The sequence below is a fragment of the Eucalyptus grandis genome, chromosome 5, assembly GCF_016545825.1.
Source record: "Eucalyptus grandis isolate ANBG69807.140 chromosome 5, ASM1654582v1, whole genome shotgun sequence".
In the NCBI taxonomy this organism is placed as follows: domain Eukaryota; kingdom Viridiplantae; phylum Streptophyta; class Magnoliopsida; order Myrtales; family Myrtaceae; genus Eucalyptus; species Eucalyptus grandis.
Window position 1 is genome coordinate 2,582,905 of NC_052616.1, and position 16,129 is coordinate 2,599,033.

General features: G+C 38.5%; 2 protein-coding genes across 4 annotated transcripts; both read left to right on the forward strand.

The window, feature by feature from the left end:
* The first annotated feature begins 3,411 nt into the window (after positions 1 to 3,411).
* Positions 3,412 to 5,955, forward strand: LOC108959447 (syntaxin-23-like). The gene is made up of 7 exons (XM_039312806.1): positions 3,412 to 3,545; positions 4,057 to 4,138; positions 4,366 to 4,511; positions 4,607 to 4,681; positions 4,969 to 5,224; positions 5,311 to 5,336; positions 5,862 to 5,955. Exons 1-7 carry the CDS (start codon positions 3,412 to 3,414, stop codon positions 5,953 to 5,955), a joined length of 813 nt encoding a protein of 270 aa, XP_039168740.1.
* Positions 5,956 to 9,985: 4,030 nt separating this feature from the next.
* Positions 9,986 to 16,092, forward strand: LOC104443521. 3 transcript variants are annotated; one of them, XM_010056977.3, is made up of 5 exons: positions 9,986 to 10,175; positions 12,550 to 12,605; positions 13,643 to 13,753; positions 14,121 to 14,235; positions 14,335 to 16,092. In XM_010056977.3, exons 3-5 carry the CDS (start codon positions 13,658 to 13,660, stop codon positions 15,900 to 15,902), a joined length of 1,779 nt encoding a protein of 592 aa, XP_010055279.2. In that variant the 5' UTR covers positions 9,986 to 10,175; positions 12,550 to 12,605; positions 13,643 to 13,657; the 3' UTR covers positions 15,903 to 16,092. The 3 variants fall into 3 exon arrangements, with proteins under 3 accessions (XP_010055279.2, XP_039168985.1, XP_018730155.2); XM_039313051.1 differs by having other exon boundaries at positions 14,124 to 14,235; XM_018874610.2 differs by lacking the exon at positions 12,550 to 12,605.
* The last annotated feature ends 37 nt before the right edge of the window (positions 16,093 to 16,129 follow it).

Here is a 16,129-nt window from a genome sequence, read left to right on the forward strand (position 1 = left end):
ATCTAGTCTACAAATGTATGATGTAATCCAAATTGCGAATTGTCATTTGTGAGTTCAAAACTTGAGCACCCGAATGCTGTAATGTATCTTGAAGAGGTCGAATGGTTCCCTTAGTTTAACCACATCACGGATAATGTGATGGTCAGAATCGGGTCTGTGAGATTTCAACCTACAACTGTCGAAGAAGTGTGAGAGCAGCTACACTTTCCAATGTACGGCACCTATTAATTCTTCCATACAAGGATTGCGGTTAAGGTCATTGTTTTCAATTTACACCCCATTTGTAAGTGCTTAGCCTCTGCTGAAGTTTCACCTGTGTTACCTTCCCAATAATATTTGACATGTGAAAGGATTTCTAAAATAAGCAAGCTGGATGTGGTCTATCGTAATGTGGTTACCTTATTGAAGTTGAATTACGTGAGGCAGCTACTTGTATTAAGCAAAAATTAACTTGCGCATGCCTTAAGAGGCTTTGAATTCTTGCAAATTCTGTGGGTTCACTGGAGACCATCTGTGGGTTTAAATTGTGATTGGCTGATTTTTAATTCCACAACTTGATTTGTTAACCGTTTGAATGCACCTTTTGGTTCTGTTCGGGATTGAAAGGCAATAAAAGAGGCCTTAGTTTGGATGGAACCAGTTGTTTTATTGTTATTTTGTTAAGGAAAGATGCGCAATAAAATCCATCTACTGGTCACAGATTGAACATCAGATTTCTATTACCTGCCACAACCATGGAGTAACCTTCGACTTGAGCATGTGTAAGCTGTGTTGGAATGCAAATCCAATCATGCTGTGAAATTACTTGAAGGCTTTAATCATGTGATTACTTCTTTATAATGTGAAGTGTTGATGCTTAGTCATAAGTTGGTGACCTCGATTATATAGTAAACGAAGATGAATAGCACAAATTTTCCATTTCATGGATCCATGACTGTCGCAAGATGCCATTTTGGTTGCTATTTTTGGCCCACAGCTTTTGACTGAGTCAAAGTCCAGATACCTAAATAAATTCCAAAGTTGCAGTTACGTCATGTCTTGAACAGCAGTTCAACGAACAACCTATGATAAACAACGCACCCGCAGTTCACAATCTGCGTTAGAATGAAGGGAATTCGGCCTAGCTACCCTCAGCCTTTCTTTATGAAAGATGCTTCTGTTAGGTTCTTTATCTCTGAGTTCCTATAGATTCAAACTCAAACTGAACTAATGAAAAGTCAACTCCGGAAGCACTACAAGCTAGAGAAAAGGCAAGAATGACTATACCAATTTATTTAAGAGGGCTGCTTGTATGAAGATAGCCCGGACGGCAAGGAATTCCGTACTGCAGAGGGCTCTGTTCTCACTGAGAAACTAATAACACACAGAAAAACAAAGCACGGGCAGTTCGCATTTAATAATGGAACATGTTCTCAATGAGCAATCATCTCCCTTCTCTAATATTTAAAATCCATAGGTGGTAGTTAGAGCCAAAGTACAATGCATATTCTAAACTAATCCCTTATCCAAATCAAATTGTCAGTATCAGATTATTTGTTCACCTTTTCTGTAGGCACATACTTATGTTACTTCTGCAGAAATTTTTATATATAGCAATAAGGTGGAGATGATTTAGCTACCAACACATAGAGAAGCTTTCCACCCCCAAGCTCGGGGAAAGAAGCGTTTCAGATTTTGACAAAGAAAAAGGGGGCGACGCTAGCTTATAACTATAGACGATCTGCACTTTGTCAGGGAAAGAATTCACTAATAAGAACTGATTAGATGTTACAAATCCTGAGCTATAAGCACTCAAGTTTATGTGAACAACTCCTCACAGTTTCAACCTCTAAAGGGTTAGACAATGTCGCTCAACAAAGACGAATATATGAGATCACAAAAACATTCTTCAGACTCTTAGAATTGAAAGTTTCAAATCTCGTGAATGTGAAACCTCCTCTTACACTCCTCCTAGTCCAAGCTGACCGTTGGACATATCTCCAAGAGGACTTATCTAGCCAATGTATGCGTTGGCTTGGATCTACTTTATAAGATCTAATGGCTTCGATCACCAAGGTTGATGCTTCCCATAATTTCTGCCATGCCTCATAAACAGAACTCGCAGGTTGATGTATCATTACCTTGATAATATAACAAATGGTTCCTCTATCTCGCATGATGAGGTGAGGAGAAGAGATAAAGAATAATAAAAAAAGAAAGATAGAATTGAGCAACCGTACGGGCATCTTTTGTGCATTGCATATGGCTATATAATGGAATTCACTTTACCTTCCATTTCCATCGAAGAAAGAGAAAAAATATAGATAGAGGAAAGTCGAGTACTTACGAATGGAAAGAATGTTTCGCCTCTAGAAAGAAATTCCAGGAAAGTTGAATCTCCGAAAGATATTAGCAAGACTTTCTTTTTGAAACTCTTTATAAGTATGTCAGGAAATCCAGCTAATCGCCACTAGCCCGAGGATTTTTTATCTCATTCCTAGCCGTTTAATAGAATGTAAAAGGGAGGAAGGATAAACTACGACTCTGATTTTGATTGAAATCGTCTAATCCTATCCCATTAAACTTTCCATCTGAAAAACCTTTTCAAAAACAAAGTCTTTAAGTTTTGTCAGTCATTGAAACCACTCAGAGAATGTTTTCTTAACAAAAGTCATTTCACCAAACATGTTTATGAGAATGAAACTGATCTACTGAGGTTATAAACTAAAGGAGAATGCTTTAAGAAGAAGATGGGTAATTTGAAGCTGAAATCGGAAACTGAACTGCTCCTTAAACTACTTACGTCATAGTTCACCGGTCTGAAGGACAAGACATCCAACGAATACGTATAAAATCACAGATGGGGTTGACCAAGATGCTCCTCCAGTTGTAGCATCAGAAAAATTCCAAGTTTGCAGTCACGGCACATCTTGAACAGCAGTTCAACAACGGCCCATGAAAAACAAGGCACCAGCAGTTCACAATTCGCGTTAGAATAAAGGAAACTCAGCATGTTCACACTGAGAAAGTAGTAACATACTAAGAAAAACAAAGCACTGGCGGTTCACATTAAATAACGGAAATTAAGCATGTTCTCGACGAGCGATTATCTCCCTTCTTTAATAATTAAAACTCAAAAGCGGTAGTTGGAGCAAAAGCACAACGAATGTTCTATACTAATCCCCCGTCCTGATTCAATTATTAGTACCAGACTATTCGTTGACCTTTTCTGTAGGCACATAATTATGTTACTTCCGCAGATACTTGTATATATAGCATTGGCGAAGATGATATGGCTATCAACATAGAGAAGCTTCCCACCTCCTAGTTCAGGGAAAGAAGCATTTCAGTTTTGACATAGAAAAAGGGGGCAACGCTAGCTTAGAACTCTAGACGATCGGCACTTTGTGAAGGTTGAATCCACCAGGAAGAATGGCCGATCATGTGACCACTCAAGGATCTTTGCAGACGGTCATACATCAGTCCGCTGATGTCGTTTCTAAGTATCAACACTATGTACATTACATAGGAACCTCGGAGGACACCCCCATGTTCCGTGAAAAACTGTGAGTGAGCGTAGTCACTTTTCTTCTAGTTATTCAAGTTTAATCATATAGGCGATCATGGCTTACAAAGTTACGGAAATCCACTAATTGCTACGACAACACACTGTGTCCAAGGCATTTGGTTTGTGTGAAAAAATTTACGAGCACTAGTAAATTGTTACGCTTACAGACCACAATATATCAGAGACAGCCAACACCGTGATAGTTAGTCATCATGGTTTCGTTGATTTCATCGGGATCTCCATACACTTCTGTGTTCTGCAAAAAACTGAGTCTTTCTAAGAGGTTCTCCTTGTTTCTGACTAGTACATGTGCTGCATACAAGATCACATAGCCAATCACCGGCTTTAGAAAGTCATGGAGGTCTGATGGCACAGAAACAAACCGTGTCTCTGCCATGTGTTTTGTGCGAAATAAAAAGTAAGATGAATCATGCAGACGATACTCGACTGTCTGTTTCATGTTTGCATTTTTCCCGTGTAATTTTCGTATGGGGAATTGCGATGACCAGGCACCAGGAAAGGCAGCTTATAGGGAACATGCTACAAGCGCTATCGGCTCAGCTTGAACAAGACGGAAGAAATCGGGGTGATGTTAGTGTGCATTAATCTGGACTGCCTTATCATTTCCTGCCCCTACCCTGCCTTTTCTGTCTTTCAACTAGAGTTGAGATTTATCCAATTTTGAACGTTTACTTTTAAAAAGTCACGAGTCTACCTTCTTTTATGCTCTGTTGTTTTCTTCCTTGAGTTTTATATTTTGTTTCCAGTATCTTTTATGTGAACTTTTGATTTCTTTTCATTTTTCGTTGCCATGCCAGGCCGAAAAGGCTGCCGAATATGCCAAGCTTGCCAAAGAATTGGCTGCAATTTTTAGGATATTTCAAGATGCCAAGAGGCTTGAAGCAAAACAGGAAGCATTTTATGTTCCCGTTGTTCTTCAACAAGCAAGTCTTTTTACTTCAAGGTGATTATGTAGCCCTTGGCACAATCATAGTCATCTCCATATTTTTTCTTATATTGGCGTTGGAAATTTGCTTGTATGACAAGTCTAATTTGCAGATCAAAGACCAATGAAGCAGGCATAAATGCAGACCAGAACTCCAATTTGCACGATCTTCTGGAGAAATTAAAAGGGTAAGCTCCCGAACATTGTAAGACTAGTTACGTGCAACCTGTGCCCCCGAATTTGGATAACATTTGTTCTTCATGCTAAAAGATGACGCATCATATTGCATTAAGGCAATCGAAACAAAAAGTTCATGATTAGGACAACAAAGAAGGGTCTGAAAAGATTTGCCCATTTAATATAGCGGTATCACAATCTCCTGCCTAGTCTTTTTCTGAGATCCTGACAATGCATTGCGCATCTGATCCATGAAATTCAGCTCATGATGTTTTGACTGCTATCAATTGAGATGCAGAATGAAGGCTTTGCTCTTGGAAAGTGAGAACTCCCTCAAAGAGATACTTAGAGACGGAGAGGAAGACGAGGATGAAGTTCATCGAATGCAAGGAGAAATTAACTCACTAAAGGCTTTCATCAATGACTATGAATCACTTACAAAGGAGAAAGCTCATGGTACTGACGACATAGAGAGTTCCCAGCAGGTATCAAACGTTCATCAAACATTGAAGCGCAAGAACACTATAGTTCGAAGATACAACTTATCATTTCTGGTAATTAAATATCATCATTTTTTTTCTTGTACTTGAAGCTTCCATTTATAGTAATGTCCAGAGGGTCTTGTTGTTTTCCTTAATAGCATTTGAAGGAAAGTACAGAAGTGCGGTGAGTTAATGAAATTCTGTTCCCATGTTCTTCTTTCAGGATTGCTTCTGTCAAATCTTCGGCCCATGCTTTTTGTCGGAACCATAGTCCTCTCATTTTTTCTCTCATTTGCAGTGGGAATAAACCAGTTACAATGCCAATGAAATCTTATTATGCGTTTTGAAAGACAGACATCATGGCTTGATTATTTGTTGTGTTTATGTACGGACATGTAAAAATAAATCAGTGAAATATTTTGTTCATTTCTGTTATTCCCTGGAGCGTCCTGTGAGCATTCTGACTGTTTCTTCTTTGCTACTATTAGTTGTCAGTTTATTAACATAAGTCGGTGAAAACTGGGAAAAATATCATGTCTCTGAATTATAAAAGAGAAGAACCCGGTACTATCTCTTAATCTCAACCATGAATGGGCAAGGAATCTGGACATTGTTACGTGAAAGCAGTTAGTTCGTAATTGCATGACACAATCCAAATAGTGAGTTGTCAATTGCAACTTCAAATCTTGAGCATTTGAATGCTGTGTAGTGGGACTCTTAAGTCAAAAACAACAATGGATCTTGAAGAGTTGAATGGTTTCCTTAGTCAGTTTAACCTCATCACGGATGATTTGAGGGCCTGAATTAGGTCCGTGAGATTTCAATTTACGACAGTTGAAGAAGTGTGAGAGCATTACACTTTCCCATGCACAGCACCTATTAATTCTTCCATACAAGGATTGCAGTTAAAGTCATGTTTTAAATTTACTCTCCATTTGTAAATCCTTGGCCTCTGCTGAAGTTTCGCCTGTGTTACCGTCCTAATAATATTTGACATGTAAAAGGATTTATAAAATAAGCGAACTGGATCTGGTCTATCATAATGGAGTAACCTCTTGATGTTGAATTGCATGAGGCAGCTACTTGTCTTAAACAAAAATCAACTTGCAAATGCCTTAAGAGGCTTTGAATTGCTGCAAATCCTGTGGGGAGACCATCCGTGGGTTTAAAGTATGATTGGGAGAATTTTTATTCCACGACTTGATATATTAAACTGTTTGAATGCACCTTTTGGATCTGTTTGGATGGTACCAGTGGCTTCATTGTTATTTTGTCAGAAAAAGATGTGCAGTAAAATCCATCTACTGGTCACAGATTGAACATCAGATTTCTATTACCCGCCATAACCGTCGAATAATCTTTGACTTGAGCATGTGTAAGCTGCACATCAACCCTTACTCATCTAAGTTGCCAGTGTAGTTGGTCACTTTTGTGTACATGTACAGAAGTTAAAAGTTTTGATTTGATGAACACATCAAGTAATTGATCCATCAGTTTATCTATCAGAGTAAGAGAAGCGTGTAACAGAAACCAAATTAAAATTTCTTGCTGATCAACATCGAACACTCAATGTTGTGCACCGTGCATAAGTTCAACATGATTGAAGATTCATCTCACCCTTGGAAAATGAAAGAAACTAAATCGGCTTTTCTAAATTAACTAAGTTAATTTTTCTCTGAGTTGCATCTCTCTTTTATTTTTCCAAGGATGTTTCTCTCAACCGTGTTATACTTATATGCTGCACATGAGACAAATTCTCAACTAAATTTCCAATGCTCAGTTACTTTTTATTTCCTTGATAGATGAATCATCACAACTCAAGTGCAGTCCAAGAGGAAGATGATGAGAGAAGATCTCGTAAAAGAATTTCAAGCTGTTGAGAAGGAGTTTCCAGAGGCTCAGTGACATGAATCAAAGCAAGGAGCAGCATGTTCTTCTTTTCTTCACCAACAAGATACTCAATTCAGGTAGTAAGCGTAATCGCTTGATTCAAGGGCTCATTTTCTCCAGTAACAGTATGCTCACTGGAACGCGCTTTCTTTCTTAATGTATTAATGATCTGGGATCTGGGAGCTAGAGACAAGTTTCAATCTGGATCTGGGAGCAACTCCTCTTCTCGTGCAACTGAAAAGGTCTGACCGTGCACAAAATATGCAATCTAATATCAAAAACCCACCCAAATACACGCTTCTATGAGTCCATCATAATCGATCGGGAGTGACTCCTCTGGCATATATAAATAGAGGAACTGTGCACAAGAAAACCATTGTGAAAATAAGTTAATGACCTTTTGAGGTGCAGAATGGAATTATTGCTCTTGGAGCTGGAGAATACCCCCAAAGAAGGTAGAAAAAATGCAGAGGAGCAGCAGAAAATTCAGAAGCAAATCGATCCCATCAAATTACTGATAGAGAATTTTGTTAAATCATTCAAGAAGTCTAAAATGGGTGCGCCATGCGTCCTTCACCTTCAATTTTTATCTTTTTGGGCCTCTGAACTGAAGCTTAATCATGTTAGTTTCTACATGAGCTACTTAAACAATATCTTGCCTTTTGAGCCCAATTGGTTTTTTTCTGCAGATATGATGGAACTCAATGTTAAGAGTTACTCGGCCAAATTATCTGAATATACAGATTTCTATTCAAAACAGCCCTCAAAGACTAGGAGACCCTATTATTTTAAGGCATGAATTTAGACCCTATTAGTAGTCGGGAACATGATGTTTACTATCGCATGTCTGACTAATTCGCAACCTATGATGCAACCTGTACGGGCATAGTTTCTTACTTTGCTGACATGGTTTACCCTTACAATTCCTAGTCTTGAGTGTCAACTAATTTCAGATCAACAGTCGAAAAGTGCATCCACAGCATCGATCCCGTTTATGATTGTGTAGCTTCACCGATCCTAGGTTATCACGTCACCAAGATGTCACTGCATCGACTAATTTCGAGTCCTTCTCATTAAAGATTGCTTTTGTAAAATGTTTAAAGCATGCTTCTCTTCGAAGTAAATTCGCAATGATAAGGTGGAGCCACAGATTCAATTTATGCCTTTCGCTTTTCCTATGTATATAGGGTCCTAGTTCGAAACTTTGTGAGCAACACAGAAGTAGAAGCGATAACTATACAGTAATCAAGCTATTTTATCTAGTTAAAATGCAAATCCAATCATGCTGTAAAATTACTTGAAGGCTTTACTTGTGCGATTCCTTCTATATAATGTAAAGTGTCAATGCTTAGTCATAATTTGGCAACCTCGATTAGATAGGCTACGTTTGGTAACGCTCTCGGGAATAGGTGTTTCTATTTTTTTATTATCAAGAGTAGAAATATAATAGAAATACTTTTGGTAAGTTTTTTGTTCTCGAAACACATTTGAAACAAAAACAAGAAATAAGAAAATTTGTTTTTATTCCTAGAAACAATTCAAGAAATAAGAATCAAGAATCAAGCTTTTTTTTTTCCTTTTCTTTTTTCTTTCCCTTCCTCCCTTCTTCCCCTTGCCAATCGCCAGCCTTAACACCGGCCGACGACCGGCCAGACGAGGCCCGGCGACCGCGCCGGCTACCGGCAAGGCCCCCTTGAGCCTCGTCATGGATGGGGAGGCTCCCACAAGCCTCGCCCGACCATCGCAAGGCCAAGGCCTCACCCATGGCCAAGCGAGGTCGCCTCGCCTAGTCACGGCGAGGCTCGGGGTGACCTCACCGATGACCGGTGAGCCTCCTCCGAGGCTAACCTTGCAGGCCCTTGTCTAGCTAGTCACCAACTAGCGACCGGTTAGAAGGAAGGAGAAAAAAAATAAAAAAAAATAAAATAATAAAAATATTAATAAATTAAAAGAAATTATAAGTCATAAAAATATATGGGGTTGTACCAAATGCATTTCTCTCTTGAAAATAGAAATTTTGTATAATTATAAAACGCGCTCAAATACTTAGAAACAAAAAAAATATATATTTCTTAAAAAAATTATTCTCCAAAATAGAAACATTACCAAAACATCCATGAACGAACCATAAACGCCATCAAATAGACTTTGGTTTCTATTTCGTAAATGGCAATGAGAACTAACCCATACCATTAAAATATCTTGCGTGATTAATTTGATTAAATGCTTCATGTGCATTAAATTTTCTTTACAGACATATTTTCTGGGTTTGTAGAACCGAAAATTGTTTCGATCGCCTTTCAATCAATCTCCCTTCGATTCCAGCATCGCAAACTATGGATGGGGATTGTTGTCTTTGGCAGTGATATCGCTATTAAAGAAGAGGATCTCCTGTGCAGATAGGTTTAGGCCTTTATCTACCTACCAACAATGGAATTCTCAATCAAATATCTTTTTTAACTCCTACAAGCCTTGCGAAATTCTTCTTATGCGGGGCCTTCAATAAATTCAGCTAGAAAAGACGGCACTGATCGAACACTAACCCAATCTAGAATAAATTGAACATTAAAAAAACTAGAAGCATAAAAAACTTCCTTTCCGAAAGAGAGAAAACAGCACTCTGGCTAATGTAAAAGCAGTGGTTTTCAAGTCATTTGAAGGGAAGTGGGAACTTATGAAATTTTACTTAAAATACGGGTTCTTACCGAGTCAAAGGAAAAAAAAAGTTGAACGGTCAAAAGAAGAGAAAGAAGGAGGAAGAAGGAGGAGGACAGGCCGAGCGAGGAAGAAAAAGAAGAAAGAGAAAGGTTGAACAGTCAAAAGAAGAGAAAGAAGGAGGGGGAGGACAGACCGAGAGAGGAAGAAAAAGAAGACAGAGAGAGAAGGAAAGAAAAGAAAGAAATGAAAAGGAGGAGGAGGAGAGAAAAGGGAAAGAGAGGGAAAGGAATGAAAGAAGGAGAGGCAGGACTAGTGAGCTCGTGCAAGGGAAAGAAAAGAGAGAAGGAAAAGAAGAAAGAAGAAAGGGGGAAGGGGGAGAAAAGAGAAGGAGAAATAAGAAGAAGAAAGAAAAGAAGAAAGAGGGCTACGCATGTTCTCACACTGGGAGCCTCGCCAAGCAGATTCGAAACACTTGGTAAGCACTCTCGCCTCTTGTTCATTCAATCGGAGTAGCTTCTGATATAGGACTCGAAATTCGGAATTATATAAGATTTGTGCGGCAAAATCCAATTTTTGAATCGTTCAGTTGCGTATTTACATAGAAATAATAGTTTAGGATTATGAAAATGTAGAATTTTATGAATCTCGATTTGAGCTTAGATTTATCCAAAATAAAATTTTGAAGTATCCGAGAGCTCCCTTGACCGAGAGAGAGAGAGAGAGAGAGGAAGGAAGAAGAGTAAAGGGGTTTGACGCGTACACACCATGGATGCCTCGTGAATGCGACTCCACCCGTAACACAATGTCCAATAAATGCTCAAGCCCCTCATTTGATCAATCGAAGTATTTTTTGGGTTTAGAGCTCAAATACAAAATTTTGGGAAAATCGGATGGCGAACTCCAATTTTTGAGTCGTTGAGTAGTTTTTTTTTTTTATAGAAATGATAATTTAGGATATTATGGAACCGTAAAATTTTACGAATTTTGATTTGAGTTTATGGTTTGCCCGAAACAAAATTTCAAAGTTTCCCACGCACAATGAACAGTTAATGTCCAGCATATGCAGGCCTATATTTTGTCTATTTTTGGCTTGATTTCGAGATGATCAAGTTGAAATTCTTGTAGTATGTTTGAAGGGCAATCTATTGACTATAAATACGTTTGGAACGGGGTTTGGTGGCGAAAGTTATGGCATGATAAAGTTTTGTGCTCAAGCTCTGTGTTGCGAAGAGTATGCAATTTATTAGCGCATAAGAGTCATTTTGCTAACGTAGGCATAGCATAACCATTTCGTAGTTGAGGTAACATGTTACTCAATTTTAACATTATTTCTCGCTTATTTGATAGAATCGTGAGAGAAATGGTTCGAATAATGTTTGTTATTTGGTTTTGGGGCATCCTTAGGTGAGTGGTACTAATATCTTAAGATTACATGGAGGTAAGAATAACTCGACATATATGTGTGTGTGTGTGTGTGGAAGTGAGAATGCAATTGTTGTATAAAGCTAGATGGAGTATTTTTGTACTTTTGAATTATTGTAGGATGGTTCGACAAACCTTTCTTGAAGGATTATGCATACTATTTTATACAATTAAGATATGAAATGGGTTCCTTGATGATTTGAGAAATGTTTAATAAGAAAGACATTTCGAAATATTATTGATTTATGATATGAATTCTAAATTGGTTTTGGGGAGAGAATTGATTTGTGAAAAGTTATGTTTTGATTTGTGAAGCCAATCATAAGATGAATTAGTAGGATTAAGTGTTACATGAAGCCTTGTAGTCAATGGCTAAGTGCTACACAGTGACTTAAATCATGTGGAAGCCACTTTTAGAGTCTTATACTATTGATATACGTTGATAAAAAACTAAGTACTACACAATAATATAATTTCACGAAAGCCACATCTAGAGTCTTATACTATTGATATGTGTCAATTCAAGGCTAAGTGCTACAAGATAATGTAATTTCATGGAAATCACCTCTAGAGCCTTGTGGTCTAGGACTAATTGCTATACGATAACATAATTTCATGAGGACCATCTCTAGAATCTTGTATTATTTATATATATGGGTTAGGGCTATGTGTTACACGATGATACGATCTCGTAAGTGCAACCTCTAGAGCCTTGAGGTGATGTGGTACGTGTTTGGAAAATGGAATGAGATACTGACATGAAATCTAATGAGTTTGATTATTAAATTGAACTAGCAATACTTGTTTTGATGTTACGGATGAACAAGAAATTCTACTATTGATGTAGCAAGGTTGAAAAAAATATATGACTCATTTATTCTTGTGAGTTATTATATTTTGGTTTAGTATAAAAGAGTCATGTCTTCGAGTTTTTAATGTGTAAGGTAGAGGTTGATATGCTTAGAAGATTTATAGTACTCACTGAGCTGTGGTTACTCACTATTTTTTTTCCTAATATCTTTGAATTCTTCGGTGAACGATGATAGTGCGAGAGTGCTAACGATGGGGCCTTTTGGGCACGGATTTTTAGGTATAGTTTGAGGTTGCATTCTTCGGATGGAAGGATAGTCATGTCATAATTGTTCCTATTAGGATATGGGGTGCAATAGATTTTATTTTTGGAAGGTTAAGTTGGGATTTTTGTAGTACGTTGAAAGAGCTTTTTATAGATTGTATGTACGTTTGAAACAAGGTTCGATTGAGAGAGTTATGGTATAACTAAATTCTGCGCTCAAGCTCCACGTTGCAAACGGCTTATAAAATCACTTTGGGCATATGATTTGTTAGCATTTAGGTGTAGTATAGCTGTTTCGTAATTGAGGTAGTGTGTTACTCGATTTTATCGTTGTTTCCCACTTATTTGATAGGATTGCAAATTCAACGGTTGGAGAAATCTTTATCATTTGAACGTAGGCATTTTGAGGTAAGTGATTCTATCTTTTCTAAGAATTTGTAAACTCATGTCTTCAAAATGATAAAGATTTAATATGTTATGAGATATAAATAAGCACATTTTGTTACATAAAATTTGGATCAAGCATTTATCACGTTTTGATATTTATGAATGGTTTGTCAAATGTTTTTGGAAAGTTATTGCAAAAGGTTATATGTATATATACATATGCTAATTTGTGAACTTGGTTTATGAAATGTGTTGTGAAAATATATGTGAAATTTATTCTAGTTTAAGCAATGAGTTCTGAAATGATTTGAAGATTGCTTTATGAAAAGTATCTTTGGTGAATGAGTTAGGTTATAGAAAGATTATATGTTTTGGTTTGTAAAACCTATATTTTGGTTTGGATTTGTGAATTGTGGAGGTTGTTGTGGATTGGTGTTGATGTTCAATAACATTGTGATATTAGTGAAGGGCTCATGGATATGCACATACTAGTCCAAGCCATTGGCTAATAATATGTGGAGACCTGGCAAGGGAGGAATTGCCTTCTTACCAAGCATTATATCGTGACTATGAAATTGATAAATGGAATGGACTACTGACATATAATATGAGTTTGATTGATAGAGTGGACCACTGACATGTCATTTAAGTTTAGTCGATGGAGATGTGTGATTTGAGATTAATCGTTGGAATGGATCATCGATGTGTAGTTTTATATGAGATAGATCAATAAAATATACTATTGATGTGTGACATAAGATTAATAAATGGAATGGATCATTGGTGTACAAATTAATAAGATTGATCAATGGATTGGACTATTAATGTTTGTTTTGATATTATTGTGAAATGAATTTTTTTTCCATAAATATAACCATGTTGAAACATATGTAACTGATTTTCTTATTATATGTTTATTCTATTCTTGATTTAGGTTAAAGGAGTTGTGGTTTAATTTGTAAATATACATAGTGGGTGCTCAATTTGTTTAGAAGAGATGCAATACTCACTCACTAAGCTGTAATTGCTCACCCTCCTATTTTCCCCAATATTTTCAGGTTTTTTAGCTAGCGATGAGTAAAGTAACAAGGGGACTTTTGGGAGCTTTGAGACTGTGTTCTTTGGATGGAAGGATGGTTGTGTCATCTCCTATTTGTGATGGTTTTGAGGTATGATATTTACAATGACATAACTCAACCATAAAACTCCATTCTATCTAACATTCTTATTATTTATAGATATGCAACGTGATCCACCTATCCATTAGATTCATTTAGAAACTCGAATTGTCTGGTAACTTCTTGGAACGATAGTGGCAGATCCGCCAAACAGAACTACAATGCTTGCAAGACTTGCTCAAACCAAAACATTTCCCTTGCACGACAAAATCTTCGGGCGGGTTTTTTGAAGCTCAACGTTTAACATATATTCTAGCGTCCAAAGCGAACGGAATATGCCTTTGCTTGTCATGTAGCTTTACTCTCCTCAAAGGATAGCATGTGTATAAGACGTTTCATTCCCACATTTTCTCATTAGAAGAAGCTCATCAACATGGGGAATCGCCTCGCACATACTTGTGCCGATGAGAACGTCGCCGACCCCATCGAAACCACCTTCAAGCTTCCATCCCCATTGCCGGCTTGGCCATCAGGTAACTCTCTCTTGTGCAAAGTCTGGTTTTCTCGAGTCGTTCTCGTCGCAAATTACATGATGAAGTTTTTAAGGAGCCGTTGTTCATCGTACTATACAGGTTCGGGTTTTGCGACTGGCACTATTGACTTTGGAGGGCTACAAGTGTGTCAAGTTTCTTCTTTCAACAAGATTTGGGCTACTCATGAGGGTGGACCAAACAATCTTGGAGCAACGTTCTTTGAACCTTCACAAGTACCAGAAGGATTCTCCGTTTTGGGATTCTATTGCCAACCCAATAACCAGGCTCTTCATGGGTGGGTTCTTGTTGGGAAGGACGAGACGGATGACCCCTCAAATGGAGCTCTCAAGGAGCCAATCGACTATGCTCCGACATGGAACAGTGAGTCCTCGCAAATTAAGAAAGATGGCAATGGTTATATTTGGTGCCCAATTCCCCCTGAAGGCTATGCTGCCGTCGGACATGTTGTGACCACCTCGCCGGAGAAGCCGTCCACTGACAAAATCCAATGTGTTCGGTTGGACTTCACCGACCAATGCGAGAGCGACATGTGGATTTGGGGCCCTGGCAAGGCAATTGACCCGAATGGGATCAACATGTTCACCACAAGACCCAAGAGCAGAGGAACACAGGCCAGAGGCGCATGTCTCGGAACATTCGTAGCCAAAAATGGTGGTAAAGATTCTCCTCATTCTCTCACGTGCTTGAAGAATAACAACCCGGATTACGCACACTTTTTGCCCAACCTGAGCCAAATTGAGGCATTATTTCAAGCTTATGCGCCAGTCATATATTTTCATCCAGAAGAATCCTATTTCCCATCGTCGGTGGATTGGTTTTTCAGCAATGGGGCGCTGCTATATCACAAAGGCGAAGAGTCGAACCCCATTAAAATTGAGCCTACTGGCTCGAACCTTCCCCAAGGCAGTTCCAATGACGGCGAGTACTGGTTGGATCTTCCCGGGAACGGAAGAGAAAAGGACACAGTAAAAAGAGGAGACTTGCAGAGCTCCCAGGCATACTTGCATGTCAAACCCATGAATGGTGCTACCTTCAGTGACATAGCCATATGGCTCTTCTACCCTTTCAATGGCCCTGCTACGGCTAAAGTTAAGTTCTTCGATGTCTCGTTGGGACAAATCGGCCAGCATGTCGGTGACTGGGAGCATGTGACCTTAAGAGTAAGCAACTTCACCGGAGAGCTATGGAGGGTGTATTTCTCGCAGCACAGTAAGGGTGTCTGGGTGAGTGCTTCAGAACTAGAGTTTCATAGTGGGAATAAGATCGTGGTCTATTCATCGCAGCATGGCCACGCTACATACTCAAAACCAGGATCAGTATTGCAGGGCAATGGAGGTATTGGATTAAGGAATGACACGAAGAAGAGTAAGAATTTCATGGACACCGGAGTCAACTACTCAGTAGTTGCAGTGGACTATCCAAATGCTCCGGTGACTGAACCGCCGTGGCTAAACTATTTCAGAAAGTGGGGTCCAAGAATTAGTTATAATCTCGAAAGAGAGATCAAGAAAGTGGAGAAGCTTTTTCCCAGAAAGCTTAAATCGGCTTTTGAAAAATTTGTGAGAGGTCTGCCTGGAGAGATCCTGGGTGAGGAAGGGCCTACTGGGCCAAAGGTGAAGAGCTACTGGAGTGGAGATGAACCTTGAAGATTTCTTCTTTCCTGGTGAAATGAAATTTAATGAAGGCTAATCTTCAAGGATGTGTATTTACTTCAGATTGGGGCAAAAAAGGCAGCTAGAATCTGTAGCCAGAAATTAAGTTCAATTGAATACTGCAAAGCAAATAGACATCATGCAAAATCATGTACCTTATTATCCAAGAAGAGAGCAATTTGCACTTTCATTCTTCCATAACCTTACAGTTTGGCAAGCAG

Coding starts and splice junctions, on each gene's coding strand:
- LOC108959447 (XM_039312806.1), top strand. CDS start 3,412: ATGGCCGATCATGTGACCACTCAAGGATCTTTGCAGACGGTCATACAT. Junction 4,512..4,606: donor GCAAGTCTTTTTACTTCAAG/GTGATTATGTAG, acceptor TCTAATTTGCAG/ATCAAAGACCAATGAAGCAG. Junction 5,225..5,310: donor GATACAACTTATCATTTCTG/GTAATTAAATAT, acceptor TTTCCTTAATAG/CATTTGAAGGAAAGTACAGA.
- LOC104443521 (XM_010056977.3), top strand. CDS start 13,658: ATGAGTAAAGTAACAAGGGGACTTTTGGGAGCTTTGAGACTGTGTTCT. Junction 13,754..14,120: donor CTATTTGTGATGGTTTTGAG/GTATGATATTTA, acceptor TTTTCTCATTAG/AAGAAGCTCATCAACATGGG. Junction 14,236..14,334: donor ATTGCCGGCTTGGCCATCAG/GTAACTCTCTCT, acceptor CGTACTATACAG/GTTCGGGTTTTGCGACTGGC.